The 17,512-nt window shown below is 47.3% G+C and overlaps 1 protein-coding gene across 1 annotated transcript; it reads left to right on the top strand.

Moving 5' to 3' along the window:
- The first annotated feature begins 534 nt into the window (after positions 1-534).
- On the top strand, positions 535-17,304 carry LOC129828475 (pre-mRNA splicing regulator USH1G-like). Its single transcript, XM_055889507.1, has 5 exons — positions 535-871; positions 12,701-12,926; positions 14,166-14,384; positions 14,660-14,821; positions 16,507-17,304. Exons 1-5 carry the CDS (start codon positions 678-680, stop codon positions 17,302-17,304), a joined length of 1,599 nt encoding a protein of 532 aa, XP_055745482.1. The 5' UTR covers positions 535-677.
- The last annotated feature ends 208 nt before the right edge of the window (positions 17,305-17,512 follow it).

Consider the following 17,512-nt stretch of genomic DNA (forward strand, 5'->3'; position numbering starts at 1 on the left):
GTCATGTGTGAGCATGTCTCCAAAGGATACGTAGGGCCTGTGTGGTTTTTGGTGAAATGTTTGTCCAATGTGTGGTTATGTATACCAAAGGAAAAACGTCAGTGCCTGTTACCGCTTGTTTGAACACAGCCCAGCACCATTCACTGACTGCAGAATGTGTTTATATTAGCTCGATGTAGCAGAAGATAACAACTCAAATATTCTGATACTAAAGTCAGAAAAGCATACTCGTCAGGCTACTGTTGAATGGTTTCCGTGTTCTGAGTTAGTAATCTACTGTACAGTGACACATGTTATTAAAATGCAATAACTAATTGATTCAGTAAAATTAGCCAGGCCTAATTTAAATTGTTAGGCTACTATTCAGAATTGAATACTGTTAATGGATAAAAAATGCATTCACAATTCATTAGCTAACTAAGGTTCAAACTAAAACAAATGATTACAGCGAGATCTCCATGATCTGCACAGGTTTAAGGCTGTCAACTTCTCTGAACCCCTCCCTGTTTGACAACCGTCTGGTGTGTCCCCCTGGCAACCGCTCTGGCTTCTGTAGTCCCTGCCTCCTTCCTGAGGGAAGCATCAACCTACGACCCAACGGAACACCGAGCGTCTTGTACAAACTTGTCCCCTCGGAGGGAAAGCTCTTACCACACCTAGATGCCAAATAACTGACCATGAGCCAGGCTATCAGAGCCGTAGCCACTATGAACGACAAGTACCACCGGGCAGCCCGGGATGGCTACCTGGACCTACTCAGAGAGGCCACTCGGAAGCAGCTCAACGCGCCCGATGAAGACGGAATGACACCGACGTTATGGGCTGCGTACCACGGCAACCTTGACGCGCTCCGGCTCGTTGTGGAAAGAGGGTGAGTTTCGTTACGTTTCCTAAGCAGCCGATAAAGCCTATAGCTTCTCTTGCGAGGAAGTAACAAGGCAACTAATGTAAAATGTAGCTCAGGTGTCCCGATTGCAAATTGGCCTACCAGTTGAAGTATCAACAAACAGGTGTGGAGGTGCATTGTCGCATGTCAGTGCAGCGTGCGCAGAGGCAAGTTTGCAATTTATGCACAGTATCTTCTCACTTCCTTCCACCTGAAAGGGCAGAGTCAGAGCAATATAGCCTAGACCAGAGACATGCAACTATGTATATGTTTATATACAGCGCATTCGGAAAGTAGTCAGACCCCTTGACCTTTTCCACATTTAGTTACGTTACAGCCTTATTCTAAAATGTATTAAATCGATTTTCCCCCTCATCAATCTACACACAATACCCCATAATGAGAAAGCAAAAGCAGGTTTTTATAAATGTTTGTAAAAGTATTACAAATAAAAAACTGAAATATCACATAAGTATTCAGACCCTTTACTCAGTACTTTGTTGAAGCACCTTTGGCCGCAATTACAGCCTTGAGTCTTCTTGGGAATGAAGCTACAAGCTTGGCACACCTGTATTTGGGGAGTTTCTCGCATTCTTCTCTGCAGATCCTCAAGCTAAGTCAGGTTCTCTCCAGAGATTGGGTTTAAGTCCGGGCTCAGGCTGGACCACTCAAGGACATTCAGACACTTGTCCCGAACCCACTCCGGTGTTGTCTTGGCTGTGTGCTTAGGGTTGTTGTCCTGTTGGAAGGTGAACCTTCACCCCAGTCTGATGTCCTAAGCGCTCTGGAGCAGGTTTTCATCAAGGATCTCTCTGTACTTTGCTCTGTTAATATTTCCCTCGATCCTGACTAGTCTCCCAGTCCCTGCCGCTGAAAACATCCCCACAGCATGATGTTGCCATCACCATGCATCACATAGGGATGGTGACATGTTTCCTCCAGATGTGATGCTTGGCATTCAGACCAAAGAGTTCAATCTTGATTTTATCAGACCAGAGAATCTTGTTTCTCATGGTCTGAGAGTCCTTTAGGTGACTTTTTGGCAAACTCCAAGCAGGCAGTCATGTGCCTTTTACTGAGGAGTGTCTTCCGCCTGGCCACTCTACCGTAAAGGCCTGATTGGTGGAGTGCTGCTGAGATGGTTGTCCTTCTGGAATGTTCTCCCATCTCCACAGAGGAAGACTTGAGCTCTGTCAGAGTGACCATCGGGTTCCTGGTCACCTTTGGTGGTTCCAAACTTCTTCCGTTTAAGAATGATGGAGGCCACTGTGTTCTTGGGGACCTTCAATGCTGCACAGATGTTTTGGTACCCTTCCCCAGATCTGTCCCTCGACACAATCCTGTCTTGGAGCTCTGCGGACAATTCCTTCGACCTCATGGCTTGGTTTTTGCTCAGACATGCACTGTCAACTGTGGGACCTTATATAGTCAGGTGTGTGCCTTTCCAAATCATGTCCAATCAATTGAATTTATCACAGATGGACTCCAATCAACTGTAGAAACATCTCAAGGATGATCTTGTGAAACAGAATGCACCTGAGCTCAATTTCGAGTCTCATAGCAAATGGTCTGAATTCCTATGTAAATAAGGTAGTTCTCTTTTTTTATATTTTTAATACATTTTCAAAAACTTCTAAAAACATGTTTTCAGTTTGTCATTATGGGGTATAGTGTGTAGATAGATGAGGATTTTTATTTATTTAATCTATTTCAGAGTAAGGCTGTTAACGTAACAAAATGTGGGAAAAGTCAAGGCGTCTGAATTCTTTCTCGAATGCACTGTATATTTCTGTTGGTCCAGGAATCAAACTCACTATCCTGGCATTGAACTGCAGAAGAAAACCTTCAGTCAACTGGTTCAGATTACTGTCTACGAACAACATTTACATTCAAACGGCCACTTTAGTGCCAGCTCAAGATTTATGTCTGCTAATTTGACCCTCCTCACCCCGTCCAATAGGATTGTTAATGTGATGGACACCTCTGTGTTCCCATTTTAACAGCCTAATTTAAAGGCAAATGTCACTGACAGGAAGATGGCCTGCTAACCAATAGTCTCTCAGACACCAATGCACAACCGTGCTGCGTGAATACTTATGCACGCGTGCAAACGTGTACACACACACACACACACACACACACACACACACACACACACACACACACACACACACACACACACACACACACACACACACACACACACACACACACACACACACACACACACACACACACACACACACCTCTATGGAAGTAGCGGTGGAAAGGGAAAGGGGGATACCTAGTCAGTTGTACAACTGAATGCCTTCAACTGAAAATGTGTCTTCCGCATTTAACCCAACCCCTCTGAATCCGAGAGGTGCGGGGGGGCTGCCGTAATGGCAGTAGTAGTATTAGTATAGGACTGTAGCGGAGCATGAAGAGGTGCGGGGGGGGCTGCCGTAATGGCAGTAGTAGTATTAGTATAGGACTGTAGCGGAGCATGAAGAGGTGCGGGGGGGGCTGCCGTAATGGCAGTAGTAGTATTAGTATAGGACTGTAGCGGAGCATGAAGAGGTTGCGGGGGGGGCTGCCGTAATGGCAGTAGTAGTATTAGTATAGGACTGTAGCGGAGCATGAAGAGGTTGCGGGGGGGGCTGCCGTAATGGCAGTAGTAGTATTAGTATAGGACTGTAGCGGAGCATGAAGAGGTTGCGGGGGGGGCTGCCGTAATGGCAGTAGTAGTATTAGTATAGGACTGTAGCGGAGCATGAAGACTAGGTTGGTTCATCAATCATTACTAAATGAATCCTTCATATGTGGACCTCCAGTCATTCATTGATGGTAGCTCTGATTCTGCGTTGAATGGAGGTATCTCACAGGGCCTCCCTTCCTAGATAATAAATCCAGCTCAATTACATGAGATGCTTGTTTTCATTCAGGCCGACTTTTGAAAGGGCCCACTCCTCCACCACATTGTTAGCCTGCAGGTTAGCTCGGACTCCTGTCCTTGTGAGCTACAGTAGTAGGCAGGTACAGCCAGATGACGGCTATAATGTTGGTTCCCAAACACAAACCACTTGGCTACCGAGTGGCGCAGCGGTCTAAGGCACTGCAAATCAAATCAAATGTTATTAGTCACATGCGCCGAATACAACAGGTACCTTACAGTGAAATGCTTACTTACGAGCCCCTAACTAACAATGCAGTAATTTAAAAAAAAAATGATAAGAATAAGAGATAAAAGTAACAAGTAATTAAAGAGCAGCAGTAAAATAACAATAGCGAGACTATACACAGGGGGGTACCGTTTCAGAGTCAATGTTCGGGGGCACCGGTTAGTTGAGGTAATATGTATATGTAGCTACAGTGCCTTGCAAAAGTATTCACCCCCCTTGGCGTTTTTCCTATTTTGTTGCATTACAACCTGTAATTTAAATGGATTTTAATTTGGATTTCATGTAATGGACGTACACAAAATAGTCCAAATTGGTGAAGTAAAATGAAAAAAAGTACTTTTTTTGTAATTTTATTTTTTTAAATAATGTAAAACGGAGAAGTGGTGCGTGCATATGTATTCCCCCCCAGTTTTGCCTTGAAGAATGGGCAAAATTCCCAGGGCTAGATGTGCCAAGCTTATAGCGACAAACCCCAAGAGACGTTCAACTGTAATGTCTGCAAAAGGTGGCTCTACAAAGTATTGACTGTGGGGGAGGGGGGGGTGAATAGTTATGCACGTTCAAGTTTTCTGTTTTTTTTGTCTTATTTCTTGTTTGTTGCACAAAAAAAAATATTTTGCATCTTCAAAGTGGTAGGCATGTTGTATAAATCAAATGATACAAACCTCGCCAAAAATCAATTTTAATGCCAGGTTGTAAGGCAACAAAATAGGAAAAATTCCAAGGGGGGGTGAATACTTTCACAAGCCACTGTAGAGTTATTAAAGTGATTATGCATAGACGATAACAACAGAGAGTAGCAGCGGTGAAAAGGCTGTATTATGCACATTTGTGGCCTGCTGGAGGTCATTTTGCAGGGCGCTGGCAGTGGCATTTTGCAGGGCGCTGGCAGTGTACCTCCTTGCACAAAGGCGGAGGTAGCGGTCCTGCTGCTGGGTTGTTGCCCTCCTACGGCCTCCTCCACGTCTCCTGATGTACTGGCCTGTCTCCTGGTAGCGCCTCCATGCTCTGGACACTACGCTGACAGACACAGCAAACCTTTTTTGCCACAGCTCGCATTGATGTGCCATCCTGGATGAACTGCACTACCTGAACCACTTGTGTGGGTTGTAGACTCCGTCTCATGCTACCACTAGAGTGAGAGCACCGCCAGCATTCAAAAGTGACCAAAACATCAGCCAGGAAGCATAGGAACTGAGATGTGGTCTGTGGTCACCACCTGCAGAATCACTCCTTTTTGGGGGGTGTCTTGCTAATTGCCTATAATTTCCACCTTTTGTCTATTCCATTTGCACAACAGCATGTGAAATTTATTGTCAATCAGTGTTCCTTCCTAAGTGGACAGTTTGATTTCACAGAAGTGTGATTGACTTGGAGTTACATTGTGTTGTTTAAGTGTTCCCTTTATTTTTTTGAGCAGTGTATATATATATATATATATATATATATATATATATATATATATATATATACACAATAAGTAAAAAAATAAGTTACAAACAACACAAAGAAACAAACAAAAAAACACAATTGGTTACGAATACGTAAAACGTCAGACTTGTTCTCCGGCGCCATCTTGTATTTCAGTGCTAGAGGCGTCACTACAGACCCTGGTTCAATTCCAGGCTGTATCACAACCGGCCGTGATTGGAAGTCCCATAGGGCGGCGCACAATTGGCCCAGTGTCATTAGGGTTTGGCCCGGGGTAGGCCGTCATTTAAATAAGAATTTGTTTTTAACTGACTTGCCTAGTTAAATAAAGGTAAAAAAAATGTTTTAAAATACATCACCTAGTCAGAAGGTCCTGTACGGTCACAATACACCCTCAGCAGTCTAGCAATGGTGCTTTCTGACTTCCAATGGGAAACAAGAGAGACACGGGATTTAGGAGTAAGGCTGTATTATCGTTTGATAAGTCAGCTACTCTTTCAGCTACCGAAGCTCCTTTGTGCATGTGTACAGACAGTACAGGTAAAAAGACCTCTCTTTTGTTGAAGGTTTAAGTGTTGGACAAGCAGGTGTGGATGGAAGGGCTATAATGCCTATTTAGAGAGCCTTTTGATAACCCACTATGGTGGAGACAGCACCCAGGAGAACCAGAGTAGAAGAGAGGAGGAGGGTAGGGGGAGAGGACAGGAGGAGGAGGGTAGGGGGAGAGGACAGGGGGGAGAGGAGGAGGGTAGGGGGAGAGGACAGGAGGAGGAGGGTAGGGGGAGAGGACAGGGGGGAGAGGACAGGAGGAGGAGGGTAGAGAGAGAGGACAGGAGGAGGAGGGTAGAGGGAGAGGACAGGAGGAGGAGGGTAGGGAGAGAGGACAGGAGGAGGATGGTAGGGAGAGAGGACAGGGGGGAGAGGGCAGGAGGAGGAGGGTAGGGGGAGAGGACAGGAGGAGGAGGGTAGGGAGAGAGCACAGGAGGAGGAGATGGGACAAGAGGAGGGTAGGGAGAGAGGACAGGGGGGAGAGGACAGGAGGAGGAGGACAGGGGGGGAGAGGACAGGAGGAGGGTAGGGGGAGATGGGACAAGAGGAGGGTAGGGAGAGAGGACAGGGGGGAGAGGACAGGAGGAGAAGGGTAGGGGGAGAGGACAGGAGGAGGAGGGTATGGAGAGAATGAGGACAAGAGGAGGGTAGGCAGAGATCAGAGGAGGGTAGGGGGAAGAAGAGAGTAGGAGGGTAGGGTCAATACTCCAGGGATATGTCAAGACCTTAGTGACAGGTTTATAAGGCATGATGGTAATTAAGTGTGGCGAGAGCAGTAGATATTGATGCCTGAAAGAAGCGGCAGTGTCAGATGTGTAAAATAGATATTAACAGCGTAGATTTTGGCTGTAGAGGAAAGGTCAGAGTGAGGGATAGGACTAATAGGACAGATAGATCCTCTAACAACACTCCCAGGGGCGTTTATGCTGCAGCAAAGGCCCAGGCTGGTGGTGGCTGAGCTAAGGATGGACAGGCCCAGGCTGGTGGTGGCTGAGCTAAGGATGGACAGGCCCAGGCTGGTGGTGGCTGAGCTAAGGATGGACAGGCCCAGGCTAGTGGTGGCTGAGCTAAAGATGGACAGGCCCAGGCTGGTGGTGGCTGAGCTAAGGATGGACAGGCCCAGGCTGGTGGTGGCTGAGCTAAATATGGACAGGCCCAGGCTGGTGGTGGCTGAGCTAAGGATGGACAGGCCCAGGCTGGTGGTGGCTGAGCTAAAGATGGACAGGCCCAGGCTGGTGGTGGCTGAGCTAAGGATGGACAAGCCCAGGCTGGTGGTGGCTGAGCTAAGGATGGACAGGCCCAGGCTGGTGGTGGCTGAGCTAAGGATGGACAGGCCCAGGCTAGTGGTGGCTGAGCTAAAGATGGACAGGCCCAGGCTGGTGGTGGCTGAGATAAGGATGGACAGGCCCAGGCTGGTGGTGGCTGAGATAAGGATGGACAAGCCCAGGCTGGTGGTGGCTGAGCTAAGGATGGACAGGCCCAGGCTGGTGGTGGCTGAGCTAAAGATGGACAGGCCCAGGCTGGTGGTGGCTGAGCTAAAGATGGACAGGCCCAGGCTGGTGGTGGCTGAGCTAAAGATGGACAGGCCCAGGCTGGTGGTGGCTGAGATAAGGGTGGACAGGCCCAGGCTGGTGGTGGCTGAGATAAGGGTGGACAGGCCCAGGCTGGTGGTGGCTGAGCTAAGGATGGACAGGCCCAGGCTGGTGGTGGCTGAGCTAAGGATGGACAGGCCCAGGCTGGTGGTGGCTGAGCTAAGGATGGACAGGCCCAGGCTGGTGGTGGCTGAGCTAAAGATGGACAGGCCCAGGCTGGTGGTGGCTGAGATAAGGATGGACAGGCCTAGGCTGGTGGTGGCTGAGATAAGGATGGACAGGCCCAGGCTGGTGGTGGCTGAGCTAAGGATGGAAAGGCCCAGGCTGGTGGTGGCTGAGCTAAGGATGGACAGGCCCAGGCTGGTGGTGGCTGAGCTAAGGATGGACAGGCCCAGGCTGGTGGTGGCTGAGCTAAGGATGGACAGGCCCAGGCTGGTGGTGGCTGAGCTAAAGATGGACAGGCCCAGGCTGGTGGTGGCTGAGATAAGGATGGACAGGCCTAGGCTGGTGGTGGCTGAGATAAGGGTGGACAGGCCCAGGCTGGTGGTGGCTGAGCTAAGGATGGACAGGCCCAGGCTGGTGGTGGCTGAGCTAAGGATGGACAGGCCCAGGCTGGTGGTGGCTGAGCTAAGGATGGACAGGCCCAGGCTGGTGGTGGCTGAGCTAAGGATGGACAGGCCCAGGCTGGTGGTGGCTGAGCTAAAGATGGACAGGCCCAGGCTGGTGGTGGCTGAGATAAGGATGGACAGGCCTAGGCTGGTGGTGGCTGAGATAAGGATGGACAGGCCCAGGCTGGTGGTGGCTGAGCTAAGGATGGACAAGCCCAGGCTGGTGGTGGCTGAGCTAAAGATGGACAGGCTCAGGCTGGTGGTGGCTGAGCTAAAGATGGACATGCCCAGGCTGGTGGTGGCTGAGATAAGGATGGACAGGCCCAGGCTGGTGGTGGCTGAGATAAGGATGGACAGGCCCAGGCTGGTGGTGGCTGAGATAAGGATGGACAGGCCCAGGCTGGTGGTGGCTGAGCTAAGGATGGACAGGCCCAGGCTGGTGGTGGCTGAGATAAGGATGGACAAGCCCAGGCTGGTGGTGGCTGAGCTAAGGATAGGCAGGCCCAGGCTGGTGGTGGCTGAGCTAAAGATGGACAGGCCCAGGCTGGTGGTGACTGAGATAAGGATAGACAGGCCCAGGCTGGTGGTGGCTGAGTTAAAGATGGACAGGCCCAGGCTGGTGGTGGCTGAGATAAGGATGGACAGGCCCAGGCTGGTGGTGGCTGAGATAAGGATGGACAAGCCCAGGCTGGTGGTGGCTGAGCTAAGGATGGACAGGCCCAGGCTGGTGGTGGCTGAGCTAACGATGGACAGGCCCAGGCTGGTGGTGGCTGAGCTAAGGATGGACAGGCCCAGGCTGGTGGTGGCTGAGATAAGGATGGACAAGCCCAGGCTGGTGGTGGCTGAGATAAGGATGGACAAGTCCAGAATGGTGGTGGCTGAGATAAGGATGGACAAGCCCAGGCTGGTGGTGGCTGAGATAAGGATGGACAAGCCCAGGCTGGTGGTGGCTGAGCTAAGGATAGACAGGCCCAGGCTGGTGGTGGCTGAGCTAAAGATGGACAGGCCCAGGCTGGTGGTGGCTGAGATAAGGATGGACAGGCCCAGGCTGTTGGTGGCTGAGCTAAGGATGGACAGGCCCAGGCTGGTGGTGGCTGAGCTAAGGATGGACAGGCCCAGGCTGGTGGTGGCTGAGATAAGGATGGACAGGCCCAGGCTGATGGTGGCTGAGATAAGGATGGACAGGCCCAGGCTGATGGTGGCTGAGATAAGGATGGACAGGCCCAGGCTGGTGGTGGCTGAGCTAAGGATGGACAGGCCCAGGCTGGTGGTGGCTGAGCTAAGGATGGACAGGCCCAGGCTGGTGGTGGCTGAGATAAGGATGGACAGGCCCAGGCTGTTGGTGGCTGAGCTAAGGATGGACAGGCCCAGGCTGTTGGTGGCTGAGCTAAGGATGGACAGGCCCAGGCTGGTGGTGGCTGAGCTAAGGATGGACAGGCCCAGAGCTGTGGTGGATATCAGAAGGCCTGCTAGAAGATTAAAGGAGCTTACATACTACTGGAACTTAGCAATGCTGATCTGCTTCTACTTCTTCTCTATGTTATACAGGCCTCTTTCTATGTCGTATCTAAAAGGTACAAGGAAAAGAATGGGGCTGAACATATAGGTCAGGGTGGTTTCCCAGAACCAGAATATTATACATAATCTTGGACTAAAGGGTACTGAATGGAGATGCTCTGACTGGGGAACATATTTCATACACTGAATGGAGATGCTCTGACTGGGGAACATATTTCATACAAGTGTCCTATTAATATTTTCTGTTAGAGATTGAGGGAGCAGATTTGGAAATCAGAAGCTGTAGCCTATTTTCAAATAAATGATATATGAAAACAAGAAAGTGCTGAGGCTCTGTTTTTATTACATATTAACCCCAGTTGTTTTGGTCTTTAACTGGGCCACATTGTAGGGTTGGCTTACTGTTGAGTCAGATCTCTTGGCTGTCCCGCTGATAGTCAGATCTCTTGGCTGTCCCGTTGATAGTCAGATCTCTTGGCTGTCTTGTTGATAGTCAGATCTCTTGGCTGTCCCGTTGATAGTCAGATCTCTTGGCTGTCCCATTGATAGTCAGATCTCTTGGCTGTCCCGTTGATAGTCAGATCTCTTGGCTGTCCTGTTGATAGTCAGATCTCTTGGCTGTCCCGTTGATAGTCAGATCTCTTGGCTGTCCCGCTGATAGTCAGATCTCTTGGCTGTCCCGCTGATAGTCAGATCTCTTGGCTGTCTTGTTGATAGTCAGATCTCTTGGCTGTCTTGTTGATAGTCAGATCTCTTGGCTGTCCCGCTGATAGTCAGATCTCTTGGCTGTCCCGTTGATAGTCAGATCTCTTGGCTGTCCCGTTGATAGTCAGATCTCTTGGCTGTCTTGTTGATAGTCAGAACTCTTGGCTGTCTTGTTGATAGTCAGATCTCTTGGCTGTCTTGTTGATAGTCAGATCTCTTGGCTGTCCCGCTGATAGTCAGATCTCTTGGCTGTCCCGTTGATAGTCAGATCTCTTGGCTGTCCCGTTGATAGTCAGATCTCTTGGCTGTCTTGTTGATAGTCAGAACTCTTGGCTGTCTTGTTGATAGTCAGATCTCTTGGCTGTCTTGTTGATAGTCAGATCTCTTGGCTGTCTTGTTGATAGTCAGATCTCTTGGCTGTCTTGTTGATAGTCAGATCTCTTGGCTGTCTTGTTGATAGTCAGAACTCTTGGCTGTCCTGTTGATAGTCAGATCTCTTCGATGCACATTGATGGTGATGATGACGATGCACATTGATGACGATGCATATTGATGATGATGATGATGACGATGTACATTGAACCTATAAATGCATGGATGATCAAATGTGTTAGTATGGACTATCAACATTGTGTCCCCCCCCACAACCCCTCTTTTATGCTGCTGCTACTCTCTGTTTATCCTCTATGCATAGTCACTATACATTCATGTACATATTACCTCAATTAGCCCGGCTAACCAGTGCCCCCGCACATTGACTCTGTACCGGTACCACCTGTATATAGCCTCGCTACTATTATTTTCACTGTCATTTTACTGTTTTTTATTTTAATTTCTTTACTAATCTATTGTTTACCTAATACCAATTTTTTTACTTAAAAATTGCATTGTTGGTTAAGGTCTTGTAAGTAAGCATTTCACTGTAAGGTCTACACCTGTTGTATTCGGCGCACGTGACAAAAACTGTATTATTAAGACAGAGTTAGACTCCTTTTTAGATCATAATGAATATGATTATGTAGACAGGGGGTGACCTGATCCTTGATCAGTTTGTACAGACATGCAGGAAGTAGAAATCAGGGTCAAGTGTATGAAGAACAGCCAGCGTTCATCAGGACGCAACATTTTGGAACGTTCAGATAGAAAAATGTTATGTAGAACAAACATGCCTCTCTCTGACATGTAGAATAATGAATCACAACTGCTCTATTCGTGGCATTTCTATCTGCAATGTTCGACAACATTTGGCAACTGTACATGGCCCAGGTGTTGACCTTGTGGCTCTCTGGGGTCACAGCTTCTCTGGGTGTCTGTGAGAGAAAAGATTCTCAGTCCATATGTTGAATAATTCATGTTAACATCGCTGTAATGTTTCACCTGCACCACCTCAATTATTAATCACACCATAGCCATGCTGGGCCGGATGGGTGAGGGCAACACAGGAAAGGGGAGGGGCTCTGAGATGCAAAGCAGGAAGTGATATATAACTGTCATGTCATGACATCCTTGTGTTGTGTAATGTTTGCGCCTTTTCATCAAAAGATCCCTCACTGTTTGAGGGTATATATTTCACTTTCTATTTATTTAAAGGTATTATTAGAATATGCAGAGTCATGGTCTGTAGTCAGCAGAGTAGAAATGGTAGTCAGCAGTACCGTAGAACTGAAAACGACATGAGGTCACCCAATTGGGTCATCTTACTTCCTGAATTTAGTGTAATGTGAAAGAGGATATAGGCATAGCTAAGCAGGGGTGGGTTCATTTTCTCTGTTCTGTAAACCTGTTGATTTACAGAGTCATTATCGGGTCATTGTCAGGTCTTTCTCATGTCATTATCATGTCATTAACAGGTCATTACCAGGTCATTATCGGGTCATTATCATGACATTATCAGGTCATTGGCATTATCATGGCATTATCAGGTCATGATCAGGACATTATGAGGTCATTACCAGGTCATTGTTGGGTCAAAGTCAGGTCATTATCATGTCATTATCGGGTGTCACACACATACAGTAGGTACACACACCATGGCTCAGTTTCCCGGAACCAGATTAAGTCTATTCCTGGATGGAAATCGAGTATGATTTTCTTTTGTCCAGAAGTAGCCTAAATCTGGATCTAGGAAAGTATATGTTAACATCTGTAATTGATGGACTATGCTGAAGCAGGGGGTAAAAGGCCTGAGTTTTATTATGTACTGTGTCTTTTTACTCCCTGTGTTCCTTCTCCTCCTCTCCCTCCTCCCAGAGGTGACCCTGACAAGTGTGATATCTGGGGCAACACGCCGCTCCATCTGGCCGCCGCCAACGGCCACCACAGCTGCCTGTCCTTCCTGGTATCGTTCGGTGCCAATGTGTGGTGCCTGGACAACGACTACCACACGCCCCTTGACATGGCTGCCACCAAGAGCCACATGGACTGTGTCCGATACCTGGACTCCATCGCCGCCAAGCAGTCTGTTCACAACCCCAAGGTGAGGTATCAGGAGCAATGACAAGGATCAAATGCAGGAAGAAACTTTACTGAGACTACTAAATTACCATTGGCAGGTATAGCCTACATATCATTTTTAAATGTATGTAGTTCTGTCCTTGAGCTGTTCTTGTCTATTAATGTTCTGTATTATGTAATGTTTCATATTCAATGTGGACCCCAGGAAAGGTAGTTGCTGCTTTTGCAACAGCTAATGGGGATCCAAATAAAATACAAATACCAATTTTATACCAGTAGGTTGTAAAAAAATATATTTTACCATCATATTTGTATCCATTTTAACAAAATATTTGTATTTGAATTATATTTCAGTTATTGTTTAAATTATATTTGTTACACACCCGTTCTGCCAGTCACATTCTGACGAAAATCCCCAAAGTACACACATCCATGGGTCGCTCCTCTTTTCAGTTCGCTGTAGCCAGCGACAGGAACGAGCTGCAACAAATACTCAAACTGGACAGTTTAATCTCAATCTCTTCATTCAAAGACTCAATCATGGACACTCTTACTGACAGTTGTGGCTGCTTCGCGTGATGTATTGTTGTCTCTACCTTCTTGCCCTTTGTACTGTTGTCTGTGCCCAATAATGTTTGTACCATATTTTGTGCTGCTGCCATGTTGTGTTGCTACCATGCTGTGTGGTTGTCTTAGGTCTTTCTTTATGTAGTGTTGTGGTGTCTCTCTTGTTGTGATGTGTGTTTTGTCCTGTATTTTATTTATTTATTTATTTTAAATCCCAGCCCCCGTCTGGGATTAAGGGAGGCCTTTTGCATTTGTAGTTGGCCGTCATTGTAAATATGAATTTGTTCTTAACTGACTTGCCTAGTTAAATAAAGGTTAAACAAATATAATACTAATTAGGAACAACTTCCTAATATTGAGTTGCAAACTCAAACTGGTGCTCCTGGTGCCTATTTTGCCTTGCCTATTCAACCTCTGAATGGCACACATACCCAATCCATGTCTCAACTGTCTCAAGGTTTAAATATCCTTCTTTAACCTGTCTCCTCCCCTTCATCTAGACTGATTGAAGTGGATATAACAAGTGACATCAATAAGGGATCATAGCTTTCCACCTGGATTCACTTGGTCAGTCTGTCATGGAAAGGGGTGTTCTTAATGTTTCGTATGCTCAGTTTGAATTGTATAGCCTAACCTGCAATGGTGTATTTGTGATATTTAAATAGTGACTGAATAGATCTGTCTCTTCCTCAAGCTGGTGGGCAAGCTGAAAGACAGAGCGTTCCGCGCGGCAGAAAGGAGGATAAAGGACTGTGTGAAGCAGCAGCAGAAACACCACCGGCGGCTGGAGAGAATGTTCCAGAAGGAGAGCGTACCGTTGGATAACTCAGACGCCATGAGTTTCTCTAGTTATAACAGCAGCAGCACGCTTCCTCAGTTCAACACGGTCACTTCCAACATGCCATACTCACAGGTCAGAGGTCAAAAGCATTTCTTCCCTGCTAACTTCACTGTCAATTTCTCATGAATGCATTTGATATTATTTTGATAGTCAATGGCAGTTTGAGTAAATCATTTGATATTGTTTTACTTTCCCGGATGAATAAGTTCATGAGTAAGCTCAAGAAATTTCAGCTATTGATCATTGTCCTTTTTCATATGTCAAACTCTGTCTTGCTTTACATTTAGTAAATTATCTGTTTCGAGTCCTCTCCTGAGTCCACGTTTCGATCTTTGCAATCTATACAGGCCACTGTACACTCCACAACCAAGGGGAGGACCAAGATTCACAAGAAGCTAGAGAAGAAGAAACAGGTGGACGGCACCTTTAAGATCTACGAGGATGGGAGGAAGAGTGTTCGCTCGCTGTCTGGCCTTCAGCTTGGCCAGGACGTCATGTTCCTCAAGCAGGTAGAACAAGTAGCTACTGTATGTGAAGACACAACATCCAAAACAGTTGGTTCTGACTAACGGAAAGTTAACTTTAGAAAATAAACGCACTCTATTCTTCCAAAACCATTACATTTCCCACAGGCTTAGTGCTGAATCATGGGTTATTTCCATTACATTTCCCACAGGCTTAGTGCTGAAACCTGGGTTATTTCCATTACATTTCCCACAGGCTTAGTGCTGAATCATGGGTTATTTCCATTACATTTCCCACAGGCTTAGTGTTGAAACCTGGGTTATTTCCATTACATTTCCCACAGGCTTAGTGTTGAAACCTGGGTTATTTCCATTACATTTCCCACAGGCTTAGTGTTGAAACCTGGGTTATTTCCATTACATTTCCCACAGGCTTAGTGCTGAATCATGGGTTATTTCCATTACATTTCCCACAGGCTTAGTGTTGAAACCTGGGTTATTTCCATTACATTTCCCACAGGCTTAGTGTTGAAACCTGGGTTATTTCCATTACATTTCCCACAGGCTTAGTGTTGAAACCTGGGTTATTTCCATTACATTTCCCACAGGCTTAGTGCTGAATCATGGGTTATTTCCATTACATTTCCCACAGGCTTAGTGCTGGAACCTGGGTTATTTCCATTACATTTCCCACAGGCTTAGTGCTGAATCATGGGTTATTTCCATTACATTTCCCACAGGCTTAGTGTTGAAACCTGGGTTATTTCCATTACATTTCCCACAGGCTTAGTGTTGAAACCTGGGTTATTTCCATTACATTTCCCACAGGCTTAGTGTTGAAACCTGGGTTATTTCCATTACATTTCCCACAGGCTTAGTGCTGAATCATGGGTTATTTCCATTACATTTCCCACAGGCTTAGTGTTGAAACCTGGGTTATTTCCATTACATTTCCCACAGGCTTAGTGTTGAAACCTGGGTTATTTCCATTACATTTCCCACAGGCTTAGTGTTGAAACCTGGGTTATTTCCATTACATTTCCCACAGGCTTAGTGCTGAATCATGGGTTATTTCCATTACATTTCCCACAGGCTTAGTGCTGGAACCTGGGTTATTTCCATTACATTTCCCACAGGCTTAGTGCTGAATCATGGGTTATTTCCATTACATTTCCCACAGGCTTAGTGTTGAAACCTGGGTTATTTCCATTACATTTCCCACAGGCTTAGTGCTGAATCATGGGTTATTTCCATTACATTTCCCACAGGCTTAGTGTTGAAACCTGGGTTATTTCCATTACATTTCCCACAGGCTTAGTGTTGAAACCTGGGTTATTTCCAATACATTTCCCACAGGCTTAGTGCTGAAACCTGGGTTATTTCCATTACATTTCCCACAGGCTTAGTGCTGAATCATGGGTTATTTCCATTACATTTCCCACAGGCTTAGTGTTGAAACCTGGGTTATTTCCAATACATTTCCCACAGGCTTAGTGTTGAAACCTGGGTTATTTCCATTACATTTCCCACAGGCTTAGTGCTGAATCATGGGTTATTTCCATTACATTTCCCACAGGCTCAGTGTTGAAACCTGGGTTATTTCCATTACATTTCCCACAGGCTTAGTGCTGGAACCTGGGTTATTTCCATTACATTTCCCACAGGCTTAGTGCTGAATCCTGGGTTATTTCCATTAAAATGGTTTGTCTTCATTGATGTTCCTTCAACAGGGCACTTACGCCAACTCTAAGGACCACTCGCGCCTCAACATCCGGGACATGTTCCCTCACCACGGCAACAACCACGATCACCATGACAACGACCACTACGATGACGACGAACGTGCCGACACCCTCTTCCACATCTCCCGTGCCATCAGCGACCCGGTTCTCCACGAGGCCGCCTACTCCGAGATCAGCACTGACTCGGGCCGTGACTCCCTTTTCACCCGGCCCGGTCTTGGAACCATGGTGTTCCGACGGAACTACGTCTCCGATGGCCTCTTCAGCATTGGAGCCCGGGATGAGGGTTCCGTGGCTGGCTCCGAGCCGGTGGGCCGTGCCCCTAACGTCCACCTCCGTGGCCGTCTCCCCCGGCGCCAGCCCAGCCTGGATGATGCAATAAAGATAGACAGAATCATGAGCGCCCTGAGCCTCCCGGAGAGGACCCTGCAGGAGCTGCCCTGGGAGGAGGCTGACGTGGGCCTGGACGAGGATCTGCCCTGGGTGGAGACTGACGTGGGCCTGGACGAGGATCTGCCCTGGGAGGAGGCTGACGTGGGTCTGGATGAGGAGCTGGAGTCTGAGAGTGGACGCCTGGAGACTTTTCTGGCCTCCCAGAGCCTGGGGGAGTTCATGCCCATTTTCAGGAGGGAGAAGATTGACCTCGAAGCTCTTTTGTTCTGCTCAGACCAGGAACTGACCTCCATACACATCCCACTGGGACCCAGGAAGAAGCTGCTAAAGGCCTGTAAGAGACGGCTGGACACCCTGGAGGAACCAGAGGGCATCAAGGACACTGAGCTCTGACGGTCAGTATTACTGTAGAAATTACTATATGAAGTCAATGACAGGCAAAGCACGTTACTTTGTTAAACATGGCTCAAACAGCAGAAGGAATCATGGGCACTGAGCAAGGACACTGAGAGGGTCAGTACAACAGACTTCCTTCCTATGTGTTTGTAGCTGATAGATAAATAGGGCCAGTTTGTAGCTGATAGATAAATAGGGCCAGTTT

This window comes from Salvelinus fontinalis, chromosome 30 (genome assembly GCF_029448725.1).
Source record: "Salvelinus fontinalis isolate EN_2023a chromosome 30, ASM2944872v1, whole genome shotgun sequence".
NCBI lineage: Eukaryota > Metazoa > Chordata > Actinopteri > Salmoniformes > Salmonidae > Salvelinus > Salvelinus fontinalis.

Coding starts and splice junctions, on each gene's coding strand:
- LOC129828475 (XM_055889507.1), top strand. CDS start 678: ATGAGCCAGGCTATCAGAGCCGTAGCCACTATGAACGACAAGTACCAC. Junction 12,927..14,165: donor AGTCTGTTCACAACCCCAAG/GTGAGGTATCAG, acceptor CTCTTCCTCAAG/CTGGTGGGCAAGCTGAAAGA. Junction 14,822..16,506: donor ACGTCATGTTCCTCAAGCAG/GTAGAACAAGTA, acceptor TTCCTTCAACAG/GGCACTTACGCCAACTCTAA.